The sequence below is a fragment of the Rhinatrema bivittatum genome, chromosome 6 (genome assembly GCF_901001135.1).
Source record: "Rhinatrema bivittatum chromosome 6, aRhiBiv1.1, whole genome shotgun sequence".
NCBI lineage: Eukaryota > Metazoa > Chordata > Amphibia > Gymnophiona > Rhinatrematidae > Rhinatrema > Rhinatrema bivittatum.
Window position 1 is genome coordinate 141,998,922 of NC_042620.1, and position 13,108 is coordinate 142,012,029.

Genomic DNA, 13,108 nt, shown 5'->3' on the forward strand with positions numbered 1-13,108 from the left:
TTTAACAATGTCCATGCCTGTTGCACGCTTTTTACCTTTGTAGCTGCACCTTTCAGTTTTTTTCTAACTATTTTTCTCATTTTATCAAAGTTTCCCTTTTGAAAGTTTAGCGCTAGAGCCTTGTATTTACTTACTGTCCCCCTTCCAGTCATTAATTCAAATTTGATCATATTATGATCACTGTTGCCAAGTGGCCCCCACTACCATTACCTCTCTCACTAAATCCTGCGCTCCACTGAGAATTAGATCTAAAATTGCTCCCTCTCTCATGCTGTCTTAAGTAGCACAGTGTCAGTAGAGCTTTTCTTCTCTGTTTCCATCTGCATGGAAACAGAGTGCAAATGTCTGTTTCCATGCAGGAAGGGATGAAAAACCCATGCATCTAAACTAATCTGTAGTATTCCAGGAATGAAAATTAGCAGGTAAGAACCAATTTTCCTTTTTCTTGTGCTAACCAGCTGAGCCATCTTCAAGGACAGTTCAGCTAATAGCACTGCTTGAGACAATTGCTAAAATTGTACAAAAATTGAAAACAATTGGTAAAGTCCTTGGAAATGGGTGTCCCCCAATCCCTCATTGCTTGCTTGCATTTACTTGTAACGTATATATAACAGTGTACACAGCTAGCCAGACATTTGCACTATTCATATGGCACTTTGTTGTTGATGTTATACTAGAACATGTATTTTAATAATTATGGATTTTATTTTCTTGTATTTTCTTGTATTTATTATTTTTTATATTCTTTTTGTAATTTTAAGAGATTTTTATTTTTGATTTTGATTTACTTCTTTATACACCGTTTTGACTAAACTTTGTTTGTAAAGATGGTATAGAAACATTTTTAAATAAAATAAATAAATTTGCATATCTGCATTGCTTGAGAATATAGTTTTATCTGGATCTTTTGCTGACTGCAATACAGTAGGTCAGCAAGAGTCCAAATAGTTTGAATTAAGATTTGTAATATACCAATAAATTATCATAATGTCTTCAGAATACGTTTAATGTAAACTGATTTGTAGGAGACTTGCTGGCAAGTTTGGCTCATACCAGAGCAGGTATCCCAGAAGCAATTACCACACTTGGAGCCGTCAGTTATCTTTGCCACCATTTAACCTCAGAGGATGAAGAGGTAAACAAAAAAAAAAAAATTGATCGTCAAAGTATTGTGCACTTTGCTTTTTCTCTTTTCCATGTATAATTATTTAAAGGTGAATTTTAAAAGCCTGGTGCGAGCCAAAACCAGGAGATATGCGCACAAGTCGGGCCAGTGCATGCAAAGCAAATTTTAAAAGCCGCCCGTGTGCATGTGTTCTTGCAGCTATGCAGGGGAATGGGCGGGGCATGGGAGATCCTGGATTTCACCCTGAAATTTGTGTGTTGGGGTCCCCTGCCATGTAACTTTACTTCTTCTATGGATGGCATGTCAGGGCTAATGGCAGAAGGGAGGCTATTAAACTAGGGGTTTTGCAAGTCCTGAGCCTTATCTGGGTGAATTGAGAATGAACTGGTAATGGCGTCAGGATGCGTGTCTTTTAAAATGCCCCTACTTACGCATTAGAGTACATAGGCGTGCATGCACTTAAAATTGTGCACACATGTGCACACGTTCAGGCTATTTAATAAATGCACGCATATATGCTTATATGTTGTAAAATGGCTGCATCCCTTGATGCGGGCCAACGAATGCACACATGTGTACACCGACGCACTTGTTTAAAAGTTACCATTCTAAAGGTAGATTGTAAAAGCGTTGCTCGTGCAAAAACGGTCACATAAACACATATGCAGGCCACAGGTGAACAACTCAAATTTTGAAGCTGGGAAGTACGCGCATACATACCTGTGTGCGTGTCAAGAATAAGGAGACAGGGCATGGGCATTCCTGAGCGGGGCCAAGACTTACGCACGTAACCCCAAATTTTGCAAAGGCTGGTCATGGCACGTCTTGGCATGTTATCTACGTAACTTTACTGCTGGTCCTGTTGAGATTTTGAGTTTTAAGACTTTTGAAGGGTCCTGAACACTGGAGAGGGGAGATAGAGAGAGCCAATATGACACTCCATACATATCCCATTGCAAGAGAGGCACTTTCAACTCGGGAGGTTTTGGGGGAGCAGTATTACATTGGTCTGCCTAGGGTGCAAGGGTCTGTTGACCCTTTTAATGCCACCACCCCACCCTCCCGAAACCCAATCTGAGTTGAAAGTACTCCTCTTACATGCGTAAAGGCTGCAAACATATGTGTGGCAGGGATATTTTAAATGATAAGTATGTACTTGTGCACACAATATAAAATTAAGCGTATCTCTGCTCACATGCCAATAAACACGTTTATGGGTGCATGTGCATTCCTTTTAAAATTAGCCAGATAGTTAGCAGAACACCAATGTTTTTCAATAAATTTTCAAACAGAACTGTAATTTGACACTTTATTAAACATGTTAACATGCAATCACATTGCACTGGTAGCACTGATCAGCTGCAGAAGGGAATATGGTAGTTATTTCTCTGTACATATCTCACTGGTAGCCTGTTTAGGGGTGGTGATTGAGTCAGTTTGGAGGATGTCCTTCCTTTGTCCATATGGGGCAGCTAGCATTCCCTGTATGTACCAGGATCAGTCCAGACTGCTGGGTTATGCCTCCCTTCCAGCAGATGGAGTCAGAGAGAAACTGAAAAGGCACCTCCTATATACCCTGGTGCACCACCTGCGATCCCTCAGTATATCTCTGACTCCAGCAGATGAGAGAGCATAACCTGCGGTCCTGATCTCCTCTAAATTGGGAAGGGTTCCTTGGTCAGGTTTTGTGGGGAATCCTATGACTAGATCAATTTAAAAAAAAAAAAAAAGAGCCTTAGCAGGCCAGGCAGGGCATTGCCCTAGAGCCTTTTCCCGGAGTGCAATTGCTCCCCTACCCAGTGAGAGGAGGGGGAGGATTCATCGGTGGGCTGGTCACTCTCCTCCTCCGCCTCCAGAGACGATCAGTTCCTCGGAGAAGTTGGGGCAGAGGGGTATTATTATTTAACCCTCTGCAGGCTCTAAAGTTTTCAAATAAAGTTTTCAAAAAAAGAAAAAGAAATAAAGAAACGATAGAACCAGCTGCCAAGGGCAGCAATTGAAAAAAAAAAACAAAAAACGTATTTTATTTTGTGTTTTCCCTGTTCCTGCTTCACTCACTTGGGTCTCCGGAAGGGGTGGCCTGCCACCCGGTCCCGTTTCGCGCCGTTTTCGCGCTGTTAGAGGATGCCTAGAGGGACTGTCTGCACCGCGTGTGGGGAACCGGGGCTGTGGCTCTCGCGCGAAGGCCTCTGCTCCCAATGCATCCCCGGGGACAAGGGGCCTTCGCGGAGAGCGGCCCCGGCCGGGAAAACTCTCCTGCCGTGGCAGAAAGTGTCGGGCAGGCAGCGGCACGGCTCGCTCCCGATATCGGGGGCGGCGGCCATCTTGCCCTCAGCTGAGCAGACAGCGGCCATTTTAGAACAGCTCGACAGCGATGCCGATTCAATAAGGGAAGGAGGGGATCTCCCTCCTCTGTCTCCTCCGGACCTTAGCCCCCACCGACCCCGCGGTTTGCTAGGGGATATTGATTTACCTCCATTGGGCACAAAGGGAGGTCCCTTGAAGAGGCCACATCCCTTTTTATCACAGTTTGTGCTCTTGCTACATAAGGCTTACATGGAAGCCGAAGCTGAATGGGAGCAGGGGGCCCCTGTCCCCGATAAGCGTGGTAAACCTTCTCCAGGTCAGGATGGCCTGGAATTGGGGAGTCCTTGTCCGGTCCCAGCTCCTAGACCTTCTCAAAGCGCAGCTGCGGATCCTTTATCCCAGGACCCGCACACTACGGATACAGGAGTTGACGTGGGTGGTGCGGACTCAGTAGAGGGGGATGATCCGCAGGTACTCCAGTTGTTTCGCAAGGAGGAACTGGATCCTTTAATCACGCATGTCCTTCAGGAGCTGGGGATTCCGGTACCACAGGCAGACTCGGATTCTTTGCCAGGGGACTTAGAGTTGTCCGGGCTCCGCACGCCATCACATACATTTCCTTTTCATCATAAGCTTTCTCAGATTGTATCCCGGGAATGGGATGCTCCGGAGGCTACTTTGAGAGTCAGCTGGGCTATGGATAAACTTTACCCACTCCCTCTTGATTCCTTGGAGCTCCTTAAGGTGCCTAAGGTGGATTCGGCAGTCACGGCCATTGCTAAGCATACCACCATCCCAGTGACAGGGGGCACGGCTCTTAAGGTTCTTCAGGATCGGAAATTGGAAGTGTTACTTAAGCAGATTTTTGAGGTTTCAGCTTTGGGAGTGCAGGCGGCAGCTTGCAGCTGCATGGTGCAGAGGGCTACCCTCTGCTGGGTACAACAGCTATTAACGGCTCAAGATTTACCTCTGGAGGAAGCTGAGCAAGCGAACCGCATGGAGTTATTTGGTGACGAGTTGGAGCAACTTATTCACTCGCTGGGGGAGAACAAGGTGTTCAAGTTACTGGAGGACAAGCCCAAATCCTTTCGGTCTACAGGCGCTTTCCATGGCCGTTTTCGAGGTCAACGCCAGTTTCGCCCCGGGAGAAGCTCATCGTCATATGCTCCGAGGCAACCACCCACGCGATCGCAAGCATGGACACATTCCTTTCGGGGCAGATGGCCATCACGCACTGGAGCATCTCGCGCCTTCACCAACAATAAGACGACACAATGAGGGGATGCTGGTCGATCCCTCCGTTCCAAAAGTCGGGGGACGACTCTTTCACTTTCGGGAGGAATGGGCCAGGATTACTTTCGACCAGTGGGTTCTCGACGACCCCTGCGCGATCTGATCCTCATTTCTCCCAGCGGGTCTCCGGCAAAACAGCAGGTGATTTCACAGACACTAGCGCGGCTACAGGCACTGGGGGCTATAGTTCCGGTGCCAATAGCCGAGCAACGAACTGGTCACTACTCAATTTACTTCATCGTTCCCAAGAAGGAGGGCACTTTTCGGCCAATACTGGATTTAAAGCAAGTCAACAGGGCATTACGAATACTGCGATTCCGGATGGAGACCCTGCGCTCCGTCATTGCGGCTGCCCACAAAGGCGAATTTTTGGCTTCCTTGGATCTAACAGAGGCTTATCTACACATAGGGATCCAGGAGTTTCATCAGCGGTTTCTACGGTTCATGATCATGGGATCCCATTACCAATTCTGTGCCCTGCCGTTCGGTCTAGCGACGGCCCCGAGAGTCTTCACCAAGGTGATGGTGGTGGTAGCAGCGAGCCTTCAGAGGGAAAGCATCTTGGTAAACCCGTACTTGGACGACTGGCTCATTTGGGAAAAATCGCGGATACTCTGCAAGGAGGCAGTAAGGGCAGTCCTACACCGTCTGAGTTCCCTCGGCTGGGTGGTCAACCAGTCCAAGAGCAAGCTGATTCCTTCCCAGAGTTTGGAGTTTCTGGGAGCCCTTTTTGACACCAATTTGGGCAAGGTTTTCTTGCCACAGGCGAGGATGGAGCATCTGATGGCACAGGTTCGTCGTCTATTAGCTCTTCCTTTGCCGGTGGCGTGGGATTATTTGCAGGTTCTTGGGTATATGGCGTCCACTCTGGAGTTGGTTCCTTGGGCTTTTGCGCATATGCGACCTTTACAGAGAGCACTCCTTTCGCGGTGGGATCCCAAATCGGAAGAGTTCCGGTTGCCTTTACCACTTCTAGACCCGGCCAGGTCCAGTCTACATTGGTGGTTGGTGCCGGCTCACTTGCTGCAAGGCGTGGATTTGGAGCCCCCTCAGTGGATCATCGTCACGACAGATGCCAGCCTGACGGGTTGGGGAGCAGTCTGTCAGTCTCGGTCCGCCCAGGGGCTTTGGACACTCCCGCAGACCAAGTGGTCCATCAATCGTCTGGAAACCAGGGCGGTTCCCCTGGCGTTACAACGTTTTCTCCCCCTGGTACAGCATCGAGCAGTTCGGATTTTGTCCGACAATGCAACTACGGTGGCTTATATAAATCGCCATGGGGGTACCAGGAGTCAGCTGGTAGCTACCGAAGCAAGCAGATTGATGGATTGGGCGGAGAAGCATCTGCTTCGCATAGCAACGACACAAATAGCCGGAGTCGACAACATTCAGGCGGACTATCTCAGCCGCCAGCAGCTAGATCCAGGGGAATGGGAGCTGTCACAGGAGGCACTAAGGCTCATCATTCAAAGATGGGGGACTCCTCGATTAGACCTCATGGTGACTCATTTGAATGCGAAGGCAGCGCGCTTCTTCAGTCGCAGAAGAGAACACGGGTCGGAAGGTGTGGACGCGTTGGTTCTTCCATGGCCCACACATGTTCTTCTTTACGTGTTTCCCCCGTGGCCGCTGGTAGGAAAGATATTGCGTCGGATCGAATCCCACAGGAGACAGGTCATTCTCGTGGCTCCGGAGTGGCCAAGGAGGCCGTGGTTCGCCGACCTGGTCAACCTAGCGGTGGAAGGCCCCTTGCATCTCGGTCACCTGCCTCACCTTCTGCGGCAGGGCCCAGTGTTTTTCGATCAGGCCGATCGCTTTTGTCTAGCGGCTTGGCTTATGCGAGGCGGCAATTGAGGAAGAAGGGATATTCAGAGTCGGTCATTACTACTCTTCTTCACGCTCGGAAACCCTCCACTTCGGTTACCTATGTGCGGGTATGGAAAGTGTTTGATTCTTGGTGCCGTGGGTTGAGCATGTCCCCATGGCAGGCTACGGTGGCTCATATCTTGACTTTCTTGCAGGAGGGCCTGAAGAAAGGGTTATCCTATAGTTCCCTCCGAGTGCAGATAGCAGCTTTAGGCTGTTATCGCGGCAAGATTGATGGTATTTCCATTGCCATGCATCCTGACGTAGCCAGATTTTTGAAGGGAGTCAAACATTTGCGTCTGCCGGTACGAGCTATCTGTCCCTCTTGGAGTCTGAATTTGGTTCTTCGTGGTCTCTGTACTTCTCCTTTTGAGCCGCTACGGAGAGCTACGCTCAAGGATTTAACTCTTAAAACGGTTTTTCTCGTGGCTATTTGTTCAACTAGATGAATTTCAGAGCTTCAAGCGTTGTCCTGTAGGGAACCTTTTCTCCGTATTTCTGAGTCGGGAGTTTCGCTTCGCACCGTTCCTTCCTTCTTACCGAAGGTAGTTTCGGCTTTTCATGTCAATTAGATGGTTGAATTGCCAGCCTTCTCCGTGAGCGACACTAACACTCCTCGGGACAAGGAGCTTCGGCGGTTGGATGTTCGAAGGACGCTCTTATAGTACTTGGAAATTACCAACCCTTTTCGGTTATCCGACTATCTTTTTGTTTTGTGGAGTGGTTCTAAGAAGGGGACTAAGGCTTCGAAGACTACTATAGCCCGATGGTTAAAGGATGTGATTGCTTTGACTTACATTTGTCAGGGACGTGCTGTTCTGGAGGGACTTAAGGCCCACTCTCTTCGATCTCAAGCGGCTTCTTGGGCGGAGAGTGGTTTTGTCTCACCTCAAGAAATTTGCCAGGCGGCTACTTGGAAGTCTTTACACACATTTGCCAGACATTACCGATTGGATGTTTGAGATCCGGCGGTGGATACATTTGGCAGCGGTGTGCTTCGAGCGGGACTCTCCAGGTCCCACCCCATTTAGGGCAGCTTGGGTACTTCCCAGCAGTCTGGACTGATCCTGGTACGTAAAGGGAAAGGAAAATTAGTTCTTACCTGATAATTTTCGTTCCTGTAGTACCAAGGATCAATCCAAACGCCCACCCATAGCAATATGAGACCTGCAAGTATTCTGGTATTTCTATTTCTTTGTTATTCCAGTTTTCGAGAGCACTTGGATAAATGGATTATAGTTATGTCCGATGGCATTTTTCCCTGGTTTCCTCATTTTCCAAAGTTCAGGTTTGACTTGATCTAGTCACGAGTTCTTACCATAAGTTTTTATCATTCTGCTTTCATATCGATTATATATATATATATATATATCGATTATATATATATATATATATATTATATATATACCCAGGTGGTGCACCAGGGTATATAGGAGGTGCCTTTTCAGTTTCTCTCTGACTCCATCTGCTGGAAGGGAGGCATAACCCAGCAGTCTGGACTGATCCTTGGTACTACAGGAATGAAAATTATCAGGTAAGAACTAATTTTCCTATAAGCTTGACGTATTAAGCATTTTTCTCATAGACACATATCTGGCCCAATGAGTGCAGTTGTTCAAAATGGAAGGGATTTGTGGAAGAATAAAAAAGCGATTTCCCAGTTAGAGTTTTTGAGGTGAAACTCAGGACCTATGCGTGAAGGAACTCTTTCTTAGATTGATTATTATCCTTGAAATTATCCTTGAAACATTTTTATTTTTCAGGTTTGTGTAGCCTGTGCCAGTGCTCTAGGATACTTAAGTTTCAACCGAACCGCACATCGACATCTAATCGTGGCATGTAGAAGTAAACCCAAAATATTTGATCTTTTACTAAGTAACCTCAACAAGGATGCCAAAATTTCAGAAGAGTTTATTGAAGAATTTAAGAGACAAAAACACGTGGGGTTGCCTTCTCAAAGGTAAAATATCAAAAAGATACTGTAACATTTATTTGTTCAGGTTGTACGAGCACCAGTAACCCATGTGTAAATGCTGCCATGCCAAACAGACATTCAGGGATGAAAAGGAAATTAGTTCTGAACAATTTTAAAATCCAGTATTTTGCCATAAGTGGAGGCATTCTGGAAAGTCTGCCTTTGAGGAAATTAAAATGGTCATAATTAGATTTAAAGATTTATATTTTGAATGGCAGGAAATTCATGAAATTAATAAAGGAGAGGTCCATATTCAAACGATTGGTCTGGGTAACTCCAGGAGTTCCCCAGACAAATCTTTGATGCAGCTCTCCATTTAAATTTGTCTGGATGACTCATCCGCAAAAAAAATTTGCCAGATAAAATACGGGATGATGATAGGAGCATTCTGGGGGCGGGGCTTAACTTTAGCCAGTTAGCGCTGCTATCTGGGTAAATTTAGTCGGTTAAGTCTGGTCATGCTGGAGGCTGTCCTAACATTAACCAGATAACTTTATTCAGGCAACTTTGCTGGATGTAATCAGCTGAACTTGTATCCAGTTATGTTTTGGTGAATATTCAGATAATGTTACCTGGATATTTTCTTGCTCACCAGATCTCAAAATGTCCAGAAAATGCTGAAGAATGTAGAACATAATAGGCAAATACCTGTTTATAATTTAATTACTTTATTATGAAAATAGCAAATACTTAAAGATTTTCACAGCTTAGATACTTTTTAGTATAGTTCTATGTGGTTTACTTCTCTCTGAGAGGAAGGGAAGACCCTGGCAAACAAGGCATTACCGATACTCTCTAACCACTCTGCTTCGTTATGACCCCTCCACTGGTTGCAGAGTAGCACAAGAAGGAAAGATCTGAGTGCTAGATGTGGTCATATTTAGACAATGCATTGAAAATTAAGGGGTTGATTATTCAAAGGCATATTTTTTAGATATCTGGGTAAATACTTCTGAATATCTCTGGCACTTATCCAGATAAATGTTATCTGGATAAGTGAAAGGCATTCCAAGGCCATTCCCAGGCAGAGATGAATTAAGCAAATAATTTATTCCGCCAACTCCAAAATTTGGAGTTAACTCAAGATGTGGCCAAGAGGAGAGTTAAAGTTATCTGAGTAAATGTTCCCAGATAACTTTACCTTAACCAGACATATTCAAAGAATATAGCCAGTTAGGTGCCCATAACACCCACAGAAAAAAAAGAAAAGAAAAATGAGGGGGCCTGCTCTCAGAGCAGCTCTGGATGTGCCAGTTACTGTATGCATGTTCCAAGCTCCTGGTCATATTAAGGGGTTTGGGGGGGTTGACTGAGGTGGGAAGGTTAGGATTGGCTAAGCCTTGGGGATACTGGAAGAGGGCTGGGTGGGGCGGATGGAGGAAAGGGGGCAGCAATCAGCCCAAGAGGCCTTAGGCTTTTCAGCATTCTTTTGGGAGAAGGGGATGGATCAGGCAGCCAGACCCAGGAGGGTAGAAGATCATGCCGCTAGAGACACTCTGCATCTTTTTTTGGTTGTGTATGTGGGCACTTAACCAGCTATATTCCTAGAATATTGCCTATTAAGGTAAAGTTATCCGGGTTCAAACATAGCTGGTTAGGTTTCAAAGTTATCTGAGTAATCTTACCTGGAGAACGTTATTCAAGGATATTCAGAGAAAGGCTTATCTCACTGAATTTCCCAGAGAGCTTATTCATATAATTTCAGCTAAATAAATTATCCATTTATTTTTGTTTATATATTGGCCTTTCAAAATGTAAAATATGTTTTGTTAATTCTCTACAATTTCAGTGTTTTGTTCTGTGAAAACAATGTTGGATAGCAAATTGCTTTGCCAAGTTCTTTTTTCTTCCAGTTGGCTGCCTTTCTTCACTTTCCCTAGTATAGAAAAGTTTCCATAATAATAAATGTACTTACCACAAATTTTAAAACCCTATGTTGTTTATACTTTGCTTTCAGTTTGGTAATAAGTGGCAGATCATCTGTGTCTCCTACAGAAGGTAACGGTACAATTTTTAATCTTACTCAGAAATTTGTTAAAATACTAGTGCAAATTTTTCTGAATGTTTAGCGAAAAAATTGTCAGGTATGTAACATGTGTAAGTTTTACTTAGTGCATGAACAGTTACATATGTAAACATCCCCTTTGACAAGGTGCAGGGAGTCACCTCCAGAAATTGCTGAACTGTTTGCACTCAGTGCAGAGTGGAGGGGATGCAGGAATTTGTGCTATGGGGAGCAGGATTCCCCTGTGATGCCCAAGGAATCACAGAACAAACCAGTTCACACCATATATTGTTTTCCAGCAGAATTAAATTTATTTTATTTATTTATTTATTTAAGGCTTTTATATACCGGCATTAGTATGCAAACATCATGTCGGATTACATTGGAACTAAAAAGGAGGAAAGGAAATACAATGAACAGGGGTGTGGGGAGGGGACATAGCATAAGCTGCAGAGGAGATAAGGCAAGGAAGCGGACAGTAAACTGTGATGAACTATGTACAGTATGGAGTATAACTATAAATACATTATAAATACATTATATACAGGGCTGAAGATCAATTGTGTGTGTCAAGGGGACTGGGGGGGGCAGGGTGAAAGAATGGGTAGAGCGGGAATGAGAGGTCTATTCGGGGTAGGCTATTCGGAAGAGCCAGGTCTTTAGTTTCTTTCTAAATTTTGTGTAGCATGATTCGAGTCTAAGGGGGGTTGGGAGGGAGTTCCAGTGCCTGGGGCCTGCGATAGAGATTGCTCTATCCCTTGTAGAAGAGAGGTGGGCTTTTTTAAGGGAAGGTATGGTAAGGGTACCTTTGTTGACGGTTCTGGTGGGCCGGTCAGAGCGTGTGAGGATGAGAGGTTCATCAAGCCAGTCAGAGTTATGGGAGTAAAGGGATTTGTGGATAATGGACAGGGTTTTAAGAGGATACGGGATGTGACGGGGAGCCAATGAAGGTCTTTGAGTATGGGGGTGATATGTTCAAACTTCTTGGTGTTAGTAATGACTCTAGCAATGGAATTTTGGAGCATTTGTAGGGGTTTGATGGAGGAGGAGGGGAGTCCAAGGAGGAGGGCATTACAGTAGTCAAGTTTTGAAGAGAGGGTGGCCTGAATGACAGTCCGGAAGTCTTGGTTGTGGAGGAGGGGTTTCAGCTTTTTTAGAATATTTAGCTTGAAGAATCCCTCTTTGAGGATGGAGTTAATATGTTTTTTTAGGTTTAATTGCTGGTCCAGGATAACCCCAAGGTCTCTTACATGTGTTTGAGATGACGTGACTTTAAAGGTAGGGTCGTTGGAGATTAGGGGTTTGGGGGGTTGGTGTGGGGATATGAGGAGTAGTTCAGTTTTAGAAGTATTGAGGGCGAGGTGGATATGTGTGAGGAAGTCATTTATGGTGGAGAGGCAAGATTTCCAGTATGCTAGGGTGTTGGATAGGGAATTCTGAATGGGGATGATGATTTGCACATCATCGGCGTAGAGGTAGAATTTGAGGCCGAGGTCAGTGAGTAGGTAACAGAGGGGGGTGAGGTAGATGTTGAATAAGGTGGAGGAGAGGGAGGAACCTTGTGGGACGCCTTGGGACAGGGGGTAGGGTGCTGATTCAGCGCTTCCAATTTTGACGGAGAATTTCCTGTTGGATAGGTAGGATTTGAACCATAGGAGGGCAGTGCCTGAGATGCCAATTTCGGACAGTCGGGTGAGAAGGTTGTTGTGATCAATGGTGTCGAAGGCCGCGGAGATGTCTAGTAGGGCAAGGAGGTCCATGCCTCTGAGGATGTGATCTGAGAGGGTGAGGAGGAGAGTTTCCATGTTTAAATGTTTGTGGAAACCAAATTGGGTGGTGTGCAGTATTTTGTGGTTTTCCAGGTGCTCGGTGAGTTGTGCGTTAACTATTTTTTCCATAACTTTGGAGATGAGAGGAAGGTTAGAGATTGGACGGAAGTTAGAAGGATTTTTGGGGTCTAGAGAGGGTTTCTTGAGTAGGGGTTTGACAATTGCTTGTTTGAGTGAGTCGGGGACACATCCTGATGAGATGGATGAATTAATGATGTCGGCAATTGGTTTGGCGATGGAGTTTGGGATGGAAAGGAGGCTTTTTGTGGGTATGGTATCAGATGGGTGACAAGCGGGGCGGAGCTTTTATAGAACTGCTTCAACTTCCTTAGCTGAGGTGGGCTCCAGAATTTCAAGTGTGGTGGTGATAAGGTCGGCGTGGGGGGAGGGGATAGGGAGGGTTGTGGTTGTGGGGTGTTGGAATCTGAGGAGGATGTTGGAGATTTTATTGAGAAAGAATTGGGCAATTTCTTCGCATTTGGTGGAGGCGTCACTGTCAAGGGATGCCGCTTGGGGTGACTTAGTAAGGTTGGAGACATAGGTGAACAGCGCCTTTGGGTTATACATGTATTCATGGATTTTGGAGGCATAGAAGTTGCGTTTGGTGTTAAGGGTGGAGGTTCTGTATAGATGAAGGGCGGATTTGTAGATGGAAGCGTTATGGGGGGATGGGGCCTTGTGCCAGATTCTTTCCAACTGCCTAAGCT

The 13,108-nt window shown here is 45.6% G+C and overlaps 1 protein-coding gene across 1 annotated transcript in view; it reads left to right on the forward strand.

The window, feature by feature from the left end:
• ANKAR (ankyrin and armadillo repeat containing) overlaps positions 1 to 13,108 on the forward strand; it is a 381,604-nt gene that overhangs the window by 356,707 nt on the left and 11,789 nt on the right. Inside the window, 3 exon segments of the mRNA XM_029605998.1 lie at positions 1,026 to 1,135; positions 8,356 to 8,552; positions 10,525 to 10,565. Coding sequence (XP_029461858.1) covers positions 1,026 to 1,135; positions 8,356 to 8,552; positions 10,525 to 10,565 — 348 coding nt within the window.